Source organism: Macaca thibetana, chromosome 1 (genome assembly GCF_024542745.1).
Source record: "Macaca thibetana thibetana isolate TM-01 chromosome 1, ASM2454274v1, whole genome shotgun sequence".
Taxonomy (NCBI): Eukaryota; Metazoa; Chordata; class Mammalia; order Primates; family Cercopithecidae; genus Macaca; species Macaca thibetana.
The window spans coordinates 138,582,776-138,604,829 of NC_065578.1; the positions used below are offsets into that span (position 1 = coordinate 138,582,776).

General features: G+C 45.1%; 1 protein-coding gene and 1 long non-coding RNA gene across 4 annotated transcripts in view; one reads left to right on the forward strand and one right to left on the reverse strand.

The window, feature by feature from the left end:
• The window catches only part of CNIH3 (cornichon family AMPA receptor auxiliary protein 3), a 177,726-nt gene that overhangs the window by 134,412 nt on the left and 21,260 nt on the right, over positions 1 to 22,054 (reverse strand). For 2 of the 3 annotated variants that reach the window (XR_007719722.1, XM_050760844.1), the window contains exon 1: positions 2,182 to 2,348. The exons of the other annotated variant lie outside the window; for it this stretch is intronic. Coding sequence is in view for 1 of the 2 variants with exons in the window: in XM_050760844.1 (XP_050616801.1) it covers positions 2,182 to 2,262 (81 nt within the window). In the remaining variant the exon portion in view is untranslated. Of the gene's footprint in view, positions 1 to 2,181; positions 2,349 to 22,054 lie in introns of those variants that run through there. 3 annotated transcript variants of the gene reach the window in all.
• Positions 3,242 to 8,605, forward strand: LOC126937505 (uncharacterized). The gene is made up of 4 exons (XR_007719761.1): positions 3,242 to 3,364; positions 3,703 to 3,826; positions 4,023 to 4,231; positions 7,851 to 8,605. It is a non-coding gene; the product is annotated as an uncharacterized LOC126937505 (long non-coding RNA).

A 22,054-nucleotide genomic window follows, 5' to 3' on the forward strand; every position in this document is an offset into this window, starting at 1 on the left:
AAATTCTTTTCATCATTAGAAACAAGAATCTTGCCACTTCCATGAGGAATCTGGATAAAACCTGAGTTGGGATTTGACTGCATTTCAACCACCCCTAGACAAGGGGGTGAGCATTGAGAAACTGGAGGGCAGAGACCAATGCTGGATGAGGGAACACCTGATTTTCATTCAAATGTCAACTAGCTGCACAAACCACTCAGTTAAGCTGTTCTTGAATTATTAATCATCTTCCCCTGAACGAGAGGAAATTATTCTTTCTGGTTACTTGCTCTGCTTCAGGGACCAGTTCAGAGAACTCCAAGCCAGACTGAGTTTGAGGGAGCTCTCTGGTACCTGACACCCTCTGGCCAAGGCAAAAACAGAAAACAGCAAATGAGGTATTGCAGAAAAAAAGGGAGCAGTTGGCCTTCTAGAATGCAAGTAACTCCCCAAATCCAAAGAAGCTGAGGAAGTTCCTTTAAAGCACATTAGCAGAGGTTTGCTGCACTGCTTGGGCAGGGTCTAATCTGTACTCCTTCTATTCTCAATCAGGTAAGTTTCCTTTTCCCTTAAGAACTGTCAGCAACTTCAAGTCTCAATTTCCTACCACAGATTAGACCCAGCCTGGCAGAGCAGAGAAGGGAGGGTTTAAAATCCCAGTACTTATAAACAGCAGATTTTTTTAAATCATCCTCCAAATATCTATGTTTGAATTCCCTGTCACCCCCCGATTCCTAAGTCTACTGATGCACGGTTTTACACAATCTGAAAAATGGAGGAAAGCTTAGCGATCATCCAGGTCAATTTTCTCACTTTAGAGCTGTGGAAGGAAGCCAGCAAGGGTCTTTCCTAAGGTTACACGGTCGGAAGCCGCCTTCCTCCCCGAGTTTCCCCTCTCCTCTCTGTCAGAGCCCTGTAGCCGGAGCTGCTCTAGCTGCTTAGTTCTATTCTAAGACAAACTCTCACTCCGCAAACCACTTACACAAAACATGGGCATCTCATGCACCCTGCAATTTTCTTCACGTCTTCATTTTGGGGCATCCCCACTGTATGAGAGTCTCTGATGCTCACCAGAACCATGCCTCCAGGAATTCGTCTCAGGGTTCTTCCCTGTCACCTAGACTCTGGGCAGGGCAAAGCTGTTAAAGGTGGGAAATTATGCACTGGGATGCTCCTTCTAAACATTTGGCCTTGGCCATTCTTCCCACCAGCCCTCTGAGGGTGAGGATAAGGGGCTTAAACAACTTCAGTGAAGAAAGCCTTGAGAGTTGCCTGCACTCGCTAAATGCTGTATTGTCTTTGAGAGGACCAGCGTATGCACTCTTGCGCTCTCAGTACTTCTCTTCCCCTATTCAGAAGCTTTCGCTCCTCTATTCCCACCCACACCTAAAGACCTGGGATCCAAGGCTGCCCTCCACCTGGCATAGCCCCGGAAAGGGTGACATGAAGCTTGTGCGGGCTGGGGACTCTGGGGGCGTAGCGGAGGTTCGCCACCTGCAGGGGGTCTTCAGGAGTCGGACGTTCAGACGCCAAGAGGGCAGAGGAGGACACCGTCGTCGCTCTCCACGGTCTCTCTTTGTGACTTTCCTCCACGGCCTTAATGATGCCTACCCTTCCCCAGTCTCCCTCGTCTCCTTGCTCTTCTTTTCCTTGCCTTTCCCCCACCGCCTTCCACTTCGACCCCCATCGCCCAGTCTCCCTCCTTTCCGCGGGCTCGGCCTCTCCCTACCTCTTACAAGGCGCTCCCGTCGTGTTTCCACTTTGTCTCCAATTATGTCTAAATGCAACCCACCACAGATGCTGACATTTTAAATATTTAGTTATTATAGCTACTTGACTAATTGCCGAGACCGACGGCGGCCCTTCTCCTTAGCCTCCTGCCGCAGGAGAGGAGGGAGCGGGAGAGGAAGGAGTTAGATGTGGTTATAGCCGCCACTCCCCGGGGCCCGGGACCCGGGACGCCCGGTCGGGCCCTGCAGAGGGTGTCCCACCCGGGCACCAGCGGCCCCCCGACTCCAGCGAGGGCACCGAAGGCGCGCCCGGCGGGATGCAGCGAACTGCCTCCTGCCCCGGGACAGAGGAGCGGCAGAAAGTCCACCATCCCGGTCCGCCCACGCCCGCAAGGTGGAAAAAAGTGGGGTGAAATAGGGGAAATTTAGCGAAATTGGGGCAAAAGAAGAGAGACCAAAGCGGGTTACTCACGTGCCAGATGGCGAAGAAGATGAGCGCAGCGCACAGCACCAGAGACAGCATGTAGCAGAACGCAGCGAAAGTGAAGGCCATGGCCGGCTGACCCCAATCCCACTGCACACGCCAAGAAGCCCCTAGGAGCTCAATGCCTCCCTCGAGGACCGCACTGCCTCAAAGGGGCCGCGTCTGCACGCTCCTCTCCAGGCTAATGCCCAGGAGGGCGCACAGCTAGCGGAGCGACTCGAGGGTCAGCGAATAGGCGCTGGATTCCCGCAGGCTCCGGCGACCCCAGACCCGGCCCTCCGACGAAGACAGGGAAACGTGTGTCGAGTGTCGTTGGCGGGAACTGTCCCCAAATCGAAGACGAAACCAAATCAGCAGCGAACACCTGCAAATTAGTGTCAAGCTGTAAGCCCCTCGAGACCAATACGACAAGCGATGCAAGGACTCCACGGAGGACCGAGGGAGGAGGTCCCGTCCGCCCCAGGAAGAGCTCTCTGCTTTCCGCCACTAAACCGCAGAAGAGAGACGAGCGCTCCTCTCCGGACCCTCCAGCGCCACGGGGGCGCAAACGGATAGTGTCCAGCGAGGTGCCCGGGCGGCCTCCAAGCTCCTCCCAAATCCCACCGCCGGCAGCGCTCTTTCCCGAGAGAAGGGGTCTTTAGGTAGCCGGGAGGAGGTAGGCTCAGTTGGTCCTGCGCCCCAGACGCGGCTTCCTGCTCAGCCGTGCGCTCCCGGGCGCGCCAGTCGCCAACCGCGACTCTGGCCAGCCGGCCTCGGCAACCCAAGTGTCCCGGAAACCGGGGGTCGGGCCGGGGTGAGCACTGGCTCCACTCAGTGGGCCAGCTCCCGCCCGGGTGGCTGTAGCGGCGGGTTTCAGGCCAAGCACTGTAGCTCGCTCCACCTGCTGCTGCTGCTGCTGCCGCTGCCGCCACCGCCGCCTCTGCCACTGCGAGAACTGTAGCGGTGTGACCCGGGATTCCCTCCTCTCGGCGCCCCACCCTGGACTCCTGCTCCACTGAGCGCGCCCTCCTCGGCGGGCGGAGACTGCAGTGCCGGGAGCTAAGGAAAGGTGGGTGGCGAAGCGCGGCCGGACGCTTGGTGGCCGCTGCCGCCGCCACTGCAGCTGTGCGCGCCCGCCTCTTGGAGGAAACTTGAAGCCAGCAGTACTGGCAGGGCTGGAGGCCGAGCGGAGGTGGGGCGGGACCGGTTGGAGCAGGGACTCTTTAAACACGTGCGTCTGGAGGAGGTGGGAAGCTGCGGAAGGGTATGGTGTGTGCCTCGCGCCTAAACGCGGCAGCCGCCCCTCCCGGTTCTTGCAGTTTCGCCTATCGGAGTGGGAAGTGTGAGGACTTGGGGCGTTGCCTAGTGTTGGTTGGGGATACAGTACAAGCCTTGGATCCCAAAGCTGCTTGGGTGGATTTTACCAAACTGTAGCATACTCAGTGCTTAGGGCAGCGTTTACTGCTCTGCTCCCAGACCCTGCAAAATTCTCCATTAGCGTCCTTCCGTTGCATTCTCTATCCTACCCAGCCATCCGACCTTGGGATTAGGGAAACGTGGACTTGGTGGACTATTCTGAGCTGAAGAGGAAGCAACGAGGGCTCGGTGGTATTGGTGGTAGTCTAGTGGAATTGTCAAGAGGATGCTTTGGGAAGTAGACCGTTTTCCGGCTCCTCGGTACCTAACCTCTTTAATCCCTAGTTTCCTTATCAGAAAAACATAAATAAGAGTAGAGTCAAGCCATTTCAAAGGATTAAAAGGGAACACAAGCAAAAAACCTAGCACACAGCCTGGCACTTGGTATACATCCAATAAGTGGTAGGGATTATTAATTGCACCCTTTCCCCTAGTGGCCCAGCATCTTGAAGTTCACCATGCTTACTTTGCAAGAGATTTCTGACACTGCAGTGACAGAGGTCCAGTCATTCCAGATAGAACTTCAGTTTCAGATAAGTCATCAGATCCAGAAAGCAAGGAGAAATACCCTGAAAGACCACTGGCAAATCTCGGTGAAAGACTAGACGCACCTCATGGATTGGAGTGAATCTTAGAGCACCCGGTACCTTGCACAGGGTGGGAACTAGATAAATAACTATTGCTTGATTCTGACTCTGGTGTGCTAGCTTTCCTGTTCACAGCTGTGATTCCGATGCCTTGAGAGCTGGAAGGGATGAATTCCAGCAAGCTAGAGATACAGCTTTCTAGTGACAGAACTGGAATCCTGTCTGCAGACTGCTAATCCTGGGTTCTTTCTACTGTGCCCCAACATTCCTGCAGCTGTTTGGCCACATCTTCAATTTATTTATTTATTTATTTATTTATTTATTTATGAGATGGAGTTTCACTTTGTCGCCAGGCTGGAGTGCAGTGGCATGATCTCGGCTCACTGCAACCTCTGCCTCCCGGGTTCAAGCGATTCTCCTGCCTCGGCCTCCCGAGTAGCTGGGACTACAGGCGCTCACCACCACGCCCAGCTAATCTTTGTATTTTTAGTAAAGACAGGGTTTCACCATGTTGGCCAGGATGGTCTCGATCTCTTGACCTCGTGATCTACCCACCTCGGCCTCCCAAAGTGCTGGTATTACAGGCGTGAGCCACCATGCCCCACCCTTCAATTTATTTTATTTTATTTTTTTGAAGACAGAGTCTTGCTGTGTTGCTCAGGCTGGAGTGCAGTGGTGCTATCATAGCTCACTGCAGCCTCAAACTCCTGGCTAGGACTACAGGCATGCACCACCAAACCCAGATAATTTTTGTTTTGTTTTGTTTGCAGACATAGGTCTCAATATATGGCCAGGCTGGTCCCAAACTCCTGACCTCAAGCAATCCTCCAGCCTTGGCCTCCCAAAGCGCTGGGATTATAGGTGTGCACCACAGTGCCTGGCCTCATATCTCCCTCCAGTTTGGAAACTAGATGCCTTTCAGTGAGAAGTGGAGAAACTAGAGCAAATCCAGAGACTGTTGACCAGATCAATGAATTGATCAACATTTTATTGCCTCTGGGTCAGGACTGGCTACATACTTTGGAGGGCCAAGTGCAAATGAAAATGTGGGACTTTGTATTAGGCCATTCTCGCATTGCTGTAAAGAAATACCTGGCCAGGCGTGGTGGCTCACGCCTGTAATCCCAGTACTTGGGGAGGGCAAGATGGGCAGATCACCTGAGCTTAGGTATTTGAGACCAGCCTGGGCAACATGGCAGAAACCCCATCTCTACAAAAAATATAAAAATTAGCCAGGTGTGGTGGCATGCACCTGTAGTCCCAGCTTCTTGCAGGGCTGAAGTGAGAGTATTGCTTGAGCCCAGGAGGTCAAGGGTGCAGTGAGCTGTGTTCATGCCACTGTACTCCAGCCTAGGCAACAGAGTCAGATCCTGTCTAAAAAAAAAAAAAAAAAAGCAGAGGCCGAGTACTTTATAAAGAAAACAAGTTGAACTCGCTCACGGTTCTGCATGGCACCAGTATCTGCTCGGCTTTGGGGAAGGCCTCAGGGGTGCTTATATTCATGGTGGAAGGTGAAGCAGGAGCAGGCATGTCACATGGCAAAAGCAAGAGCAAGAGAGGGTTGTGGGGAAGTGCCACACACATCTAAATAACCAGATGTTGCAAGAACACTCTCTTTATTGCAAGGACAGCAGGAAACCATGAGGGATCCACCCCCATGACCCAGACACCTCCCCCCAGGCCCCACCTCCAACACTGGAGATTACATTTCAACATGAGATTTGGGCAGGGACAAATACCCAAACTATATCAAGCTTCTTGTTTAAAAATTAAGAATTTCAAGACAGCAACAGCAGAGCATTAAGCCAAGCATGAGGCCCTTCTGAGCACAAGACCCTGGACAGCTGTAGAAGTTGAATGCCTACAAATCTAGCCCTGCTCTGGGTTATACCCTATGTTGCTTTCTCTTTTACATAAGTATTTCTTCTAGTATAAATTGTCATTAAAGAAAATTTGGAGGCCAGGCACCGTGGCTTACACCTGTAATCTCAGCACTTTGGGAGGCTGAGGCGGGTGGATTCCTTGAGGTCAGGAGTTCACGATCAGCTTGGGCAACATAATTAAGACCCTGTCTCTACAAAAATTAAAATAAAATTAGCCAGGCATGGTGGTGCACACCTGTAGTCTCAGCTACTCGGGAGGCTGAGGCCAGAGGATTGCTTGAGCCCAAGAGGTCGAGGCACAGTGAGCTGTGATCATGCCACTGCACCCCAGCTTGGGTGACAAAGCAAGATCCTGTCTCCAAAATATAAAATAATTTGGAAAATATAAAAATGAAAAAGATAAACACCACAGTTTGCTGCTGTCAGATACCACCAACACGATCCTGGTATATTTCTTTCTAGCTTTTTTTTTTTTTTTTTTTTTTTTTTTTTTTTTTTTGCTTTTTATTTTATATAGCTCATTTCTTTTCATTGTTGTAACTATACTGTATAAAATTTCATGACATGAAAACAATGATATAATATCAAAGGAAAATTTAAGAATTCAAGAATTTTGAGTCCCTTTGGGACCGATCTGATCTTTTGTTTCTGCTGGTTCTTGTTTATGAAGTCCTCGCTTCTTATCCATCTACTAGATTTTTACTGTGCCAACCTTGTTTTGAAAAATTTTCTTACAGGCATTTGAGGCCTAAAATGATGTTATCTTTCTCTAGGGGGGATTTTCAACTTCTTTTGCCAGGTGTCTAGGGGAGCCTAGTGCTCCAGGATTACCTTAATCCAAATTCAGCATTTGAGATTTTCCAGGATGACCAAGATAACTGTGGTCTGTGTGAGGGCTGCTTTATTTCTGGTTCAGCCTTACTCACATGGAACAGTCCTTCTGGATCTCAAGTCAAAACACAGGGCTTATCAAGTCCCAACCCTTGATGGTCCTTGGATTCTGACTTTTGCCCCTAACCCCACAGAATACTAAAGGCATAACTCAGTCTCTCAGCCACCTCCTCAAGAGTAAGAAATGCCCCGAGAAAAAAAAGTGGCCCCAAGAGCTAAACCAACCCCTCTAGATTCTGAATCACTCTCAGATTTTGACCCCAATAATTCCTTACTCTCTTATTAGGTCTTTGATGCTTTCAAGAAGATGTTTTTATATTTCATTCAGCTTTGTAAGTTGTGCTCAGTGGGAGAACTGGTCTGAATTCTGTAGCGCAGCATCTGAGAGTCTCTACATCAAAATAAAATTTCAAATTTAAAAATGGAATCCATTATCCTACTACTGTGACTTTCAGCCACTGCTTTTCTTGCCATTTACCGGGTCCTGCTTTGCCTTGTTTTATTAGTTACAGAACGATATATTGGCCAAGGTGACTGCAAAACTTCAGAAAATAAGAACCCCAGGCAGTTACTGCTCGTTATTTCAAAACATTTTAGTGTCCATAGTTCTGGGCACTGTCAGGGATCCACAAGGTTTCTAGTCTAATTGGTGAGGCAGTAATTCCTTCACAAGGCAGTGTTTAAAAAATCAAAAAGTACTAGTGACACAGTAGAGGAAGGCAAGGGAGAAGGTGATTGGGAATGGATGTTGAGTGGAGTGACCAACCTACATTGTTTTCTCTACTGTAGACATTGAAAAGCCAATTACCTGATTTTTTTCCCCACCCGTCATGCAGCCAGGAGAGGCCATATGACACAGTTTGAACTCTTTAGATAATATTTCTTTTTGCCTGAAACGCAGATCTGATACCTGGAGGTACAGAGCCATCCTGTGACCATAAGGAGGACACCAGCACATTAAGAAGGGAAAGCTAAGAAGATACAGAGGGCAAGGGTCACTGACAACATGATCAAGCCACTCTACCAGGCCTTACCTTCCTATTCCCTGACTTCTTGTTGAAAGAAACAATAAAACTTATCATTTTTTTTAACCTATAGAAGTAAGGCATTCTGTTACTTATGGGTGAACACAATTCTTAACTGATGCCATGGTTTAATGGGGGTAGGGATCCTGGTGTGACAGGAAATTGAGATAATCAGTTTATGGCCAGTGTAGCAGCGCCAAGACACTATTAATGTCTCAAGCTCTTTTGCCTTCCTGACTTGCTAGCCTCAGTATGTGGATTTTGTTCTCCCAGTCTGAAGGCATAACTTTTGGGGAAGAGTAAAGGAAGCCCTCTCCAGAGATCTGCTACATCTCATCGGCCAGAACTCTGACATTTGGCCACCACTACCTAGTTGCAAGTGAATCTGAAAAGGTGAATGTTTTCTCATTTCAGCCTTTATAAAATAGAAAGGCAAAGGAAGCGGGGTTTGAGCAGCTTTTGAACAGCCAGTTCACATTTTTCCTATATTGCTATAGTCAGGTTTTCTGTTACCAACAGCCTAATACAATTTCCAGGGGCCCCAAGTTGTGCTGACAACTTGGTGTATAAGAGAGACAGTGCTTTGGGGTTAGTATGATCAGGGAAAGTTCATAGACAAAGTGGCAACCTAAGGCAAATTACATCACACTTTTTCTCTGCTTGTAAGTAAGCCTGAATGTTCCATGTTTTCCTGACCTATTCTTAACCTATTCCTGCTCCTCCTGAGTTGTTATACATAAATTAGTTTTGATTTTCTGCCTTTTCCTAATATATAGCAATACCTCTGTTTATTGAAGGTGAAGGCAAATACAGTTTGTATTAGTCTGTTTTCACACTGCTATAAAGACACTACCTGAGACTGGGTTATTTATAAAGGAAAGAGAATTCATTGACTCACAGTTCAGCATGGCTGGGGAGGCCTCAGGAAACTTACAATCACAGCAGAAGGCAACGGGGAAGCAAGGCACATCTTGCATGGCAGCAGGAGAGAGAAAGAGAGAGAGAATGAGGGGGGAGTTGCCGAACACTTTTAAACCATCAGATCTTGTGAGAACTCACAAGGAGAATAGCAGGGGGAGAACCACCCCCATGATCCAGTCATCTCTCACCAGATTCATCCCTCGACATGTGGAGATTACAATTCAAGATGAGATCTGGGTGGGAACACAGAACCAAACCGTATCGCAGATGCTCCTAATGATAGGGTTACATCCCAATAAACCCTTTGTAAATTGAAAATAGTGTACATCAAAATGCATTTAATACATCGAACCTATCACACGTTAAAACTTAGCCTAACCTACCTTAAATGTGCTCCGAACACTTACATTAGCCTACAATTGGGCAAAATCATCTAACACAAAGCCTATTTTATAACAAAGTATTGAATATCTCATGTCATTTATTAAATGCTGCACCAAAAGTGAAAAACAGAATGATTTTATGGGTATTTGAAATATAATATCTATTGAATGTGTATTGCTTTGGCACCATTGTGAAGTTGAAGTTGAAAAATCTTAAGATGAACAGTCATAAGTCGGGGACTATCTGTAAAGTGTACACACACAACTCAAGACCTGGTTTATCATGAAGCTTTTTCCAACCCTATCTCCTATCTGCTCTCCCCTTACAGTCCTGTCTCCACCCTACCCTCAAGCATCCACCAGATAAATGGTCAAAGCATAAAGAGGAATGCCTTTGGATTCATGGCAAGCTCAGTTAAGTGGGCTGTGAGCCTCCTCCTGCCCCATCACTCATCCCATTCTGCCCACAGGAAAATCTGACCAGATGCTTCATTTAGCACAAAATTTGAGAGTATCTCCTAACCGGTATCTTCCCCCATAAATGAACTCTGTAAACTTTTCAGTGCCATAAATAACTGGTATGATATATCAAGTTACTCTCTTGCTTCCCAGCCAAGCCCTGTTGAAATCCCAGAAAGCTTTCCCCATCCTCCAGCTTAAATCCAGCTCACCAAGTTCTCACTCCCACCTCTCAACACCCCCGTCCAAACACTCCCTGCAGTCCCCACCACAAAGATACTCTGCCCTGGCTAAGCAACCACCCCTAATACTGTTTCTCTCTTGGTGGGGTTTGGATGTTTGGAATGTCCTGAGAATTAGGGTTCTTTGAGTGTTTATTATAAAATTTTAAAAGACATAGAAGAATAGAGAGTTCAGTGAACATTCATCTACCTATCTGGATTCAGCAACTGTTAGCATTTTTGTGCTTTGAGTTGTTTCAAAATTGTATTTTACAGCTGATTTGTGCAAACCAGGATCTAAAGATTTTCTCACCCCCCAGTGTGACAGTAGCTAGGCAGGCAGAGATGAGCAGAGCAGGAGAGGTCCTCCCCCCAACAACAGGCAATGCCAGGCAACCACAGGTCAGGGTCAGGTGATTGTTAACTGTCTCTCTAAAATAATAATTCTTTGTGGCCCAGTGCCAGAGAAAGGCAGTCTCCCAACAGATAGAAGCACCTGAAACTGGTAATCAGCAGCTTCCCAATAAGATCTCAGGAGCTGGGCGAGTAGGCTCAAACATGTGCACTAAGAGGCAAAATGGCAGAGTTTAAATGGTGTATGAACACTTGGTAAAGGAAGAATTCCTCAAGTGAGCACACAGTAAACACACTGTGCATGCAGCCCCTCCCAAGTGCTGGCAGGTCACTGTGCATGCAGACAGCCCACCCCAAGGGAAGCATCAGGGTAAGGGAAGAGACCACCCCTCATATTGTCTTATGCCCAATTTCTGCTTCCAAAGAAAGAAGAAGTAAAAACTAAAAGTCAGAAATGAAATCCACACGCAGACAGCCCAGTGCCGCACCCTGGGCATGGTTAAAGATCGACCCCTGACCTAACTGGTTATGTTATCTGTAGATTCCAGACATTATATAGAAAAGCATTGTGAAAATCCCTGTCCTGTTCTGTTCCGTTCTGATTACAGGTGCATGCAGCCCCCAGTCACGTACCCCCTGCTTGCTCAATTGATCACGACCCTCTCATGTGGACCCCCTTAGAGTTGTGAGCCCTTAAAAGGGACAAGAATTGCTCACTCTGGGAGCTCGGTTTTTGAGACATGAGTCTTGCTGACGCTCCCAGCCAAATAAAGCCCTTCCTTGTTTAACTCGGTGTCCGAGGGGTTTTGTCTGCGGCTTATCCTGCTACAAGGGGAGAAGGGATGCAACTCCCAAGAAATATGCCAACATACAAAACCCCAAATCAAAGGTCAAACTGTACCCTTGACTGGCTCAAGTCGTCAGCTTGGCCCTCTTTCTGCTCTAAAGCTTTTTAATGAACGTTCACTCCTGCACTGAAGCCTGCCTCAGTATCTCCTTCTGCCTTATGCCCCTTGGTTAAATTATTTCTTCTGAGGAGGCAAGAATTGAGCTTGCTGCAGACCTATACTTTGGTGCCGCCTGACTTGGATACATTCCCTAACTGCTAACACCAGGACATGTTAACCCTTTTCTTGCATGTAATTTATTATCATGCACAATAACTTTTATTTGCACAATAAAATTTTATTTGCACAATTATCTTGCACAATAACTTTTTAAAATTTTTGAGTGCTGTGAAAGGAAAATAAAATCTCAGGACCAGAAACTCACTAAGCTGAAGGACGTAGTGGGAACTGGGTCACACAAAGGATGAAGGGCAAGCTAGGAACTGGGTCACACACACCAATCTCCCATTTTCTTCCTGAATAGATAGCTACATACCTCCCTCACCTTTTGCTCAAGAGGAAACTCCTTGTAGGCCCCAAGACTTTTACCCTAAAGCAGTTCTGTTAAATTTCACCTTGACAATGCAAATTAACCACTTACTTTTACAGGTAAGGGACCATGAACAGACCTAAAAGTCATCCCTTCATTCGCCTGAGACAAATGCATATCTGATTGCTTCCTGCACTCTGTGATTATTTTATCTTATGTAAAAATGCAGATTCCACTGAGCACCAGAGGAATGCATAATTGACTCTTTCCCTACCACTCCTTTCAAATGAAAAATGTGGATTCAGTAAAGCTAATCAAAAGGCTCAAAGGAATGCAACCGCTTGCCTCTTATCTACCTCCCTTTTTTCTTCTTCTTCTTCCCCCTGCTGCCTGCTCTTTTCCCTTTAAATATTGAAGCCCCCAGACCCTCTGGGAAAAGCAAGGACCACAGATGTTCCAGTGGTTATGTGTCCCTTTTTCCTGGGTGTGTCCTTAACCTTGGCAAAATCAACTTCTAAAAATGGCTGAGACTTTCCTCCCACCATTTTCTTTTAATTATAGTGCGTACCATTGGAAAGGACCGAGGGCCAGTCCAGCTGTGTGGAGGCACAGGGACTTAATTCACTGCCAGCCAATGTCTGTTGCTCTGCATGCCCCTGTATACCTAAGTTGGCACTGTCTGGCTTAGGATTGTGTTTATTTAACTTGCTTGGCACACATTCACATGTGTGGGAAGCTATGAATTGCAGATTTGTGTGTACTGGCTAAATCACCTTTTTCTTTAAAATAACTAAAATCTAACTTTGAGCCCCCTTTCTGCTTGACTGGCAGGAAATTCAGTATCAGCCTTCACTAGGGCTCCCCACAAAATTGGGAAAAACTTCTGGGAGGCTTTCATAGCACCAAAGCACCTGGCTGCACCTCCCTCTGCCATTGGTCCTGGGTCCACACTGGTTCCTCCTGAGACATCCCAGTGTAACCACCCAACAGGTTCCTCCTGCCCACTGCACAAACAAAATCAACTCACTGAGACCATGGCTTAAGTGTTTAACAGCTCAGTGGAGGGTCAGGGTGACAGCCTTTGTACGCACCCTCTTGTTACCTGAGTTCTTGTCTGGCATCCAGGAAGAATCAGGTTGTGTAAATGAACTGAAGGGTGGCGAATGTGGAGGATTTTATTAGTGATGGAAATGGCTCTTAGTGGGATGGAGCCACCATGGATAGGAGGACAGGAAATACCAGGTAGAAGAGTGCAGTCCAGGCTGGGCACAGTGGCTCATATCTGTAATCCCAGCACTTTAGGAGGCCGAGGCGGGTGGATTACAAGGTCAGGAGATAGAGACCATCCTGGCTAACACAGTGAAACCCCATCTGTACTAAAGAAAACAAAAAATTAGGCGGGCATAGTGGCGAGCGCCTATAGTCCCAGCTACTCGGGAGGCTGAGGCAGGAGAATGGCGTGAACCCAGGAGGCGGAGGTTGTGGTGAGCCGAGATTGCGCCACTGCAATCCAGCCTGGGTGACAGAGCAAGACTCCATCTCAAAAAAAAAAAAAAAAAGAAGAGTGCAATCCCCAGCAAGGGCGACACCCTCAAGCCAGGACCTGTAGCCCAAAGTGAGAACACGTACTTATGTTTTCTCACCTGAATGCTGCCTTTTCCAAAACCAGCCTGGCCCACCCTCCCCCCATCCTGTATTTATAAAAACTCCAAGCTCCACTGGTAGAGGTGCAGCAGAGAAGGAGAGAAGAGAAGAAGTGTCTGAATGTCAAGAGGAGAAGATGCAGCTGGACATGGGAGACTATGGTTGGAGAGGAGTTCGACTGGGAGCAGCCAAACTCCAGGGGAAGACCATCTTCCCACTCCATCCCCTTTCTAGATCCCCATCCCACTAAGAGCCACTTCCACCACTCAATAAAATCCTCCACGTTCGCTACCCTTCAGTTCATTCACCCTGATTCTTCCTGGATGCCAGACAAGAACTCAGGTACCAAGAGGGCATGTACAAAGGCAGTCACCCTGACCCTCCACTGAGCTGTTAAACATTTAAGCCATTCATGGATGGAAAAACTACAAGAGCACACTGTAACACATGCTCTGTGGGGATCTGGCGGGTCACAAGTACCCATCCCCAGACACTGCCCTGAGGCCACACAGTGTTCTACTCCTGCCAGCACCCAGAAGCCCCAGCACCCACTCACCTACATGTTCCCCTTTCTGTGAGGCTTTGAGAGCTGGGGGCTGAGTAAATGAGTCACCCCCTTTGTGAGTCCTGCAAAGTAGTCAAGGGAACTATCCTGTCTCATTGGCATTGCAGTAAAGAAAGCATTTAATTGATGCAAGGCCAGCCAGCCACAGAGGAGACAGAGTTATTACTCAAATCAATCTCGCTGAAGTCTTAGAGGTTAGGGGTTTTTCAAAGATAGTTTGGTGGGCAGGGGGCTAGGGTAGGGAAAATGCTGATTGGTAGGCGAGGCGATCATAGGGGATGTGGAAAACAGCCCTCGTGCACTGAGTCCCCTTCTGAGTGGAGGCTGCAGGACTGGTTGAGTCACAGGTCCCAGTGGGGCCATCTAGTTGTCAGAAATGCAAAAACCTGAAAAAAAAACTCAAAAGACCATCTTAGGTTCTGTAGTAATGCTATTATCTGCAAGATTAATTGGGGAAGTTGCAAATCTTATGACCTCTGGAATAATGGCTGGGAATTATGTATAATTCAGGCCTCTCTCATCCTCCTAACTTGATGGCCTTTCATTAGTTTTATAAGGACAGTTTAGTTTGGGGGAAGGGCTATTATTTAAACTATAAACTACATTTCTCCCAAAGTTAGCTTGGCCCACCCCAGGAATGAGCAAAGACAGCCAGCCTGTGGGGCTAGAAGCAAGATGGAGTCAGGCATGTCAGATTTCTCTTACTGTCATACTTTTGGAAAGGCAGTTGTGATAGCAACAGGAGGCAGCCAAATACTGAGGCAGATAGGGCTGGGTCCCTGGTGAAACCCCACCTCCAAGCCAAAGACAATTTAAAGCCTGAAGGCCAAGCTGCAAGTTAAATTCTCAGACAAGATTTAGAACTTGTCTTCCTGTTTGCTGCACTTTCCTCTGATTGATCCCCACCCTTCACCTATTTTACATATACCTACCTTTTCCTAATTGGTTTTCTACACTGTCATGCCCACCTTTGAGTGGTGTCTTTGCTTTAACCTTTTTTGCATACTCACAAGCCGGTCACACACACTCCCCATTCTGAATCCATAAAAGGCCCTGGACCCAACCACACAGGGAACTTTCCTGCTTTCAGGTAGGCGGACCAACCCCATGTCCCCTCTCCTCTGAAAGCCATTTTCATCACTCAATAAAACTCTTCTCCACCCTCCTTACTGTTCAATGTCCAGTGTATCCTCATTCTTTCTGGCCACAGTATAGGAACTCAGGAACCACCGAATGTGGGTACAAGCTGTAACACAGGTGAGCTGGGGCATGCCAGCCTGGCCAAGTGAGGCCGGGGCCAGGTGTCACCGGAAAGGGTCTCTGGCTTGCAAAGTGACCGAGAAGAAAATTCCTACACCAGTTTCACCAGCTGGACTAGTCCTTGTTCCTTTCACCTCTAGCCTTCTGCTCTCCTCTAGCTAAACAGTCTGGGAGCCCCATCCCTGGCTCCAGCCTCCCTGGCACCATGTAGCCACATCTCTGAGGACTTGTCTCTTCCACGAGTCACTGGCACAAACCAGCGTAGGGGTCCCCTCTTCTTCAGAGCCTCCGCCTCAGCCTCTGTCCAGTCCACAGGAAGCTACTTTACCCTTCCCTCTGATTGTTGGCAAAGGCATTCTCTGTCCTCTCCCACCCCTCCCCATCAGAGACAGAATCTCTTCAAAAAGCTAAACCTTTTGCCAAACGAGAAAGAATCTTTGTCTTTAAAGCTCTACTTTCCACCTCATGATTTATTCAGCCAATATTCATTAATATAACAGCAGTGATTCCTATACTATTGAAAGATTTCTGTTCTGATTGGCAAATAGTATAATGGCTATTGCAGTAATTAGTAGAATTTATTAATAATTAAATTCAAAATTAAATTCATTAATTCAGGCTAATTGTCATAGGATGTCACAAGAACCACTGATAAATGGGCCTCCCGTCTGCTTATTAATCACAAAGCATTGCGTATACACATCACATTTTTATCACTCTACTGAAATCATGTGGTTGCCACTGGTTCTACATAGTTGTTACACTATTTATATTGTCTGTGCATTGTAATTCTTGTGTAAGTTGTAAAGGCAGTATTTCAAAATGTATGCGTTTAAGAGTTTACGAATAAAATATTAAAAATGAACTATCAGAATAAAGAGACAACCAACTGTGGATACACGTATTAATGTTCCATTAAAGATCATATACCTCAATCTTCTGATTGTACAGAGTACAAGCAGTGATAGTAATAAAGAACCACAGCCTAGAGTATCATCCAAACCACCCCAGACATCCTTTACACCGTGCAAGCATCAGTACAAAATAGCACAATGCTTTTTATTTCTTCAATACAAAATAATTTTATTATTTTAACAAAAATACAAGTGTCTCTTGCACACTGACAAAAACCATACAAAAAATGTGTCTCACCGGTGCTACTGATGTAAATATTAGATGCAAATGGCACTCAGAGTTCATTGTTAAAAGCTTTGTGGGAGACCAACATATGCCACCCCAAAATATGGATTGCCAAGCTGAAGGTGATCAAGAAGCAGCAGATCCAGGAAAAGCTCTCTGCCCTCCCTCTATTTGCCTAAAAGAGGGACAAAGATCGATAAAGATAAGAGGTATCCTGGCCCGTCTTCTACCAGGAAGAACAAACGTTAATTACTGAAGATAGCATTGGACCTGTGAAAGAAAAATAAAATCTTGGGACCCCAATTCATGATGCCAAAGGGAAAAATTAAGCAGAAGCTGACGGAGTCATGCAAGAAACTGCCTTTCCTTGTTCCTAAGCAGATAAACTGCAGATAAAAGGCCAGGTATCTCCACAGGAGCTACTCTATGTTCGTCGCATGTAAAATGTTGATTTACTGAATGCAAGACAAATACATAAAGGATTATTCCTCTGCCTACCTCCTTCTTTTCTTTTGCAACATATGGATTCAGTAATGTGACCACACTCTCCCTCTTTCCCCTCCAGCCTGCTTTTCCCCTTTAAATACTGAAGCCCTCAAAATCTTCTTTGGAAAAAAGCATAGATCACAGATTGTCTCTTTGGTTGTGTGTTGCTTTTTTCCCCACAGGCATGTCCTTAACCTTGGCTAAATAAATTCTAAATTTATTGAGATCTGCCTGAGATACTTTTTGGTTTGTAGACCCTTACTGGTCCAAGACGGTACCCGAGGAAGCTACATGAACAAGATTTACTAACCAGCTTTTATCTGCCATTAATTTGCCTTTCCCGAAGTTGCCACCTCTAGAGATTCAAAGTCCTTTTCCTTTTTCTTGTTACTTCTCTAAAAATATACTGGTTTTTGTGGAAGATGTTATATAAGCTGAAATTCAAAGCCACCTCTTTGAGAACTACTCATTCCCTCAGTGTCTCCCATATAAATCTGTCTTTTGTTACAGGGGTCACTTCCAAGTAAGGACTTATGAGGGTTGAAGGAAAAATTATTATTCTTCCCAGACAACTTACACATTCTTCAGAATGGCAATCACGTTCTATCAAAGCCCACAGTTTAATTTTTAAAACTATAAATATCAATGACAAAAACAATCAAAAGATCAATTTCAGAAAAAATGCATTTGAAAGAAAAAATGTAAATTTGACAAAATATTGATAAAACAATTTAAAATATTATAGAAGTAACCTTTGAAATGTTGCTATAGAGCATGTACTTAAACATAAGCATTTTCAAACATGAAATATTCAATAGCCATTAAAAAATAATATCCATGCAAGCATACATCGCATTTTAGATTTATGGTCCCACTTGTTGGAAAACATTACTGAAATGAGAAAGCAACTTACTTGAGATATTATAAATCAAGACAGTAAAATGTCATTCATTTTCTATGAAACGGTTTCACATAAAAGCATTTAATAATGTATTTTAAATGAGACATTTAAAACTTTGTTGATCTTATGAAGGTGGAAGGAATAATATCCAAAATAATATACAAGCTATATTGTCAATGTTGGAGAAAAACCAGCAAGAAATATTTTCATGGAAGCACATTGTTCAGCTAGTGCTAGTGCTTGTATGCTACAGAGAAAGTCTGGCATTTCAGCCAAAGTTTTAGAAACATTTCTGCATATTTTTAATTTGGCACTAAGTCAGTGTATTCAATCACCACTGGATGATATAATGAAAGATGTTAATCCAATAAATCTCTTTAATGTTTTCTTCATGAGCATTATATTCACTACTATATTATTTTGCTCACACTGCCATTACAAAGCTCAACAGACTGGGTGGCTTAAACAACAGACATGTATTTTCTCATAGTTCTAGAGGCTGGAAATCCACTATCTAGGTAATGTGAAATTAAGTCTCTCGTGAGGGCTCTCCTCCTAGTGTTATGGTAGGTAGTCAGGCAGACACGACCAGTGCAGGAGAGACCCCCCTACACTAGGAATGTCAGGCGACCAATAGGTGATGGTCAGGCAGGTGTCACACTGTCTCTCTGAAATAATCATTGGTCGCACCCAGCACCAGGGAAAGGCAGTCTCCCAACAGATAGAAAAGACCTGAAACTGGTACAATCAACAGCTTCCCAGTAAGATCTCAGGAGCTGGGTGAATAGGCTCAAGCACGCGCACTAAGAGGCAAAACAGAGAGTTCACTGGTACACAGTGTTCCTTCCTCTGGGAACTCTGGAGTGGTAAGGAGAAAACACCTCTAGTGAGCATGTGTACAACTCCAGTAAACACAGTCTGCATGCAGCTCCTTCCAAGTGCCGGCAGGCCACTGAGCATGCCGAGAGCCCAACCCAAGGGAAGCTTCCGGGGAGAAGGGATACAACCCCCCAGAAGCATGCCAGCGTATAGAACCCCAAGCCAAAGGTCAAACAACTCACTTGAATCTCTCAAGTTGTCCGCTTGGCCCTCTTCCAAGTGTACTTTACTTTTGTTCCTGTCCTAAAACTTTCTTGATAAACTTTCACTCCTGCTCTAAAACTTGCCTCCATCTCGCACTCTGCTTTATGCCTCTCAGTCAAATTCTCTCTTCTGAGGAGGCAAGAATTGAGGTTGCTGCAGACCGGTTTGGATTCGCTGCCTGTAACACTAGCAGGTGAACGGCCACCTTCCCTCTGTGCCTTCACATAACCTTTCTTCTGTGCATACATGGAGAGAAAGAGAGATCTCTAGTATCTTTTCCTATAAGGATAGTTCTATCAGATTAAGGTTGCACCCTTATGACCCCATTTAACCTTTATTGCCTCGTTATAGGGACTTTCTCCAAATACAGTTACATTGGTGGTTGGGTATTCAACATATGAATTTTGGGAGAACACAATTCAGCCCATAAAAACTTCCATAAATAGGGTGGGGCACAGAGGGGCAGGTACCTGTACAAGTCCCAGCTACTCAGGAAGCTGAGGTGGGGGGATCTCTTGAGGCCAGGAGTTCCGGGCTACAGTGCACTATGATTGTGCCTGTGAGTAGCCACTGCACTGCACTCCAGCCTGGATGACAGAGCAAGACTCCATCTCTTTTTAAAAATACCATAGATGGCCGGGCACAGTGACTCACGCCTGTAATCCCAGCACTTTGGGAGGCCAAGGTACACAAATCACCTGAGGTCAGGAGTTGGAAATCAGGCTGACCAACATGGAGAAACCCGTCTCTACAAAAAATACAAAGAAATTAGCCAGGCATGGTGGTGCATGCCTATAATCCCAGCTACTTGGGAGGCTGAGGCAGGAGAATCGCTTGAACCTGGGAGGTAGAAGTTGCGGTGAGCCAAGATCATGCCATTGCACTCCAGCCTGGGCAACAAGAGTGAAACTATGTCTTAAAAAAAAAAAATGGATGAGAATTAAATAACATATCTGATGATCTTGGAATTGAAATTAAATATTGAAAGAGTAGCATTTTCAAACATGAAATATTCAATAGGCATTAAGAAATAACATCTACATAAGCATACATTGCATTCTAGATTTACAGACCCACTTGTTGGAAAACATTACTAAAATGAGAAAGTAACTTATTTGAGAAGTTATGAATCAACACAGTAAAATGTCATTTATTAATTTTCTATGAAGTCCCAATAGAAAACCTGTAATGCTGTAATGCAAAGAGAGTTTAGAAATTTTATATTCATTTTAACATAACTTGTGAAATGGGAGTAAACATTTGGAAAATTAAACCATATTTTAGAGAACTAGCCTTAGGAAACAATATTCCAATAGTGATAGCTATACTTTCTCTGTCTTTACAAGAAATGTTTCTGTTAAATCAGTAATTTAATTCAACAATCAATAAAAGTTATTAAATATATAAGGATAAATTTAAAAACTATAGAAACAAATGTAATATGCCACTTGAAACAAAGCAAATTATAAATTCTAATAAAGTTATTAAACTATCTAATAAAGCATGCAAAATAAATGATCAAATAAATTATGAACTTATTTATATAAATCTATATAATATAAATATAATTATAATTTAAATGACAAATTATTAAATTATCTAATAAATTATGTAAAAGGCATAATGAGTTTTTAAGTTGTTTCTATTTATTAAATGCTTCAACTTTGCCAAAAGCTGTTTACAAACCTCCATGGATTGAAGGTAATCAAAAATTAATAAAAACTAATTCATTAAATATGGTACTCCATAAGGAACAAGAGGCCCATCCAGCCCCTAGCTGTCCCAGTCTTGCTTCCAAGATGCCACATATTTGAGGAAGGCCATCTTGGCTCAGTAAGCCTACCAACTGATTACAAACCCATAGGTAAGTGCAGCCAACACCACTTGGAACAGAGACAAGTGCCCAGCTGAGCCCATTTCATAGTGCAGAATTATGAGCAAAAAAGGGTGGCGGTTGTTTTAAACAACTAAAATTGGAGCAACTAAAATAACTTTTGCAGTTATCTACTGCTGCATAGTAGCCATTAAAATACCAATGTCTATATTAAGCATACATTGCATTCTAGATTTATGGTCTCACTTGTTAATAATAAATATTATTGTGCAGCAAAAGATAACTGCAAAAGTTCTTTATTCCCCAAGTGACCTTTTATCTGATACCTGTATTGTTTATACAGGTACACCTAGGATGTTCTGTAAGATCGGTTGCAGATCACTGCAATAAAGTGGAGTCACATAAATTTTTTGGTTTCCCAGGGCATATAAGTTATGTTTATACTATACTGTGGTCCATTCAATGTGCAATAGCATTCAGTCTAAAATAATAATGTACAAACCTTAATTTGAAAATGCTTTATTGCGGCCGGGCGCGGTGGCTCAAGCCTGTAATCCCAGCACTTTGGGAGGCCGAGACGGGCGGATCACGAAGTCAGGAGATCGAGACCATCCTGGCTAACACCGTGAAACCCCGTCTCTACTAAAAATACAAAAAACTAGCCGGGCGAGGTGGCGGGCGCCTGTAGTCCCAGCTACTCGGGAGGCTGAGGCAGGAGAATGGCGTAAACCCGGGAGGCGGAGCTTGCAGTGAGCTGAGATCCGGCCACTGCACTCCAGCCCGGGCTACAGAGCAAGACTCCGTCTCAAAAAAAAAAAAAAAAAAAAAAAAGAAAATGCTTTATTGCTAAAAAATGCTAACGGTCATCTGAGACTTCAGCAAGTCTTAATCTTTTTGCTGGTGGTGGGTCTTGCCTCCGTGTTGATGGCTGTTGACTGATCAATGTGATGGTTGCTGAAGGTTGGGGTGGCTGTGTCAGTTTCCTAAAATAAGACAACAATGAAGTTTGCCACCTCAATTGACTCTTCCTTTCATGAAAGATCTCTTGGTAGCATGCAGTGCTGTTTGATAGCATTTTGCCCATAGTAGAACTTCTTTCAAAATTGGGGCCAATTCTTTCATACCCTGCCACTACTTTATTAACTAAGTTTATATAATATTGTAAATATTTGTTGTCAGTTCAATGATGTTCATAGCGTCTTCACCAGGAGTAGATTTCATCTCAAGAAACCACTTTCTTTGCTCATCCATAAGAAGCAACTCCTTAAACATTCAAATTTGATCATGAGATTGCAGCAATTGTCTCCCATCTCCAGGCTCCACTTCTGATTCTAGTTCTCTTGCTATTTCCACCACATCTGCAGTCAATTCCTCCACTGAAGTCTTGAACCCCTCAAAGTCATCCATGAAGGATGCAATAAACTTCTTCCAAACTTCTGTTAATGTGGATAT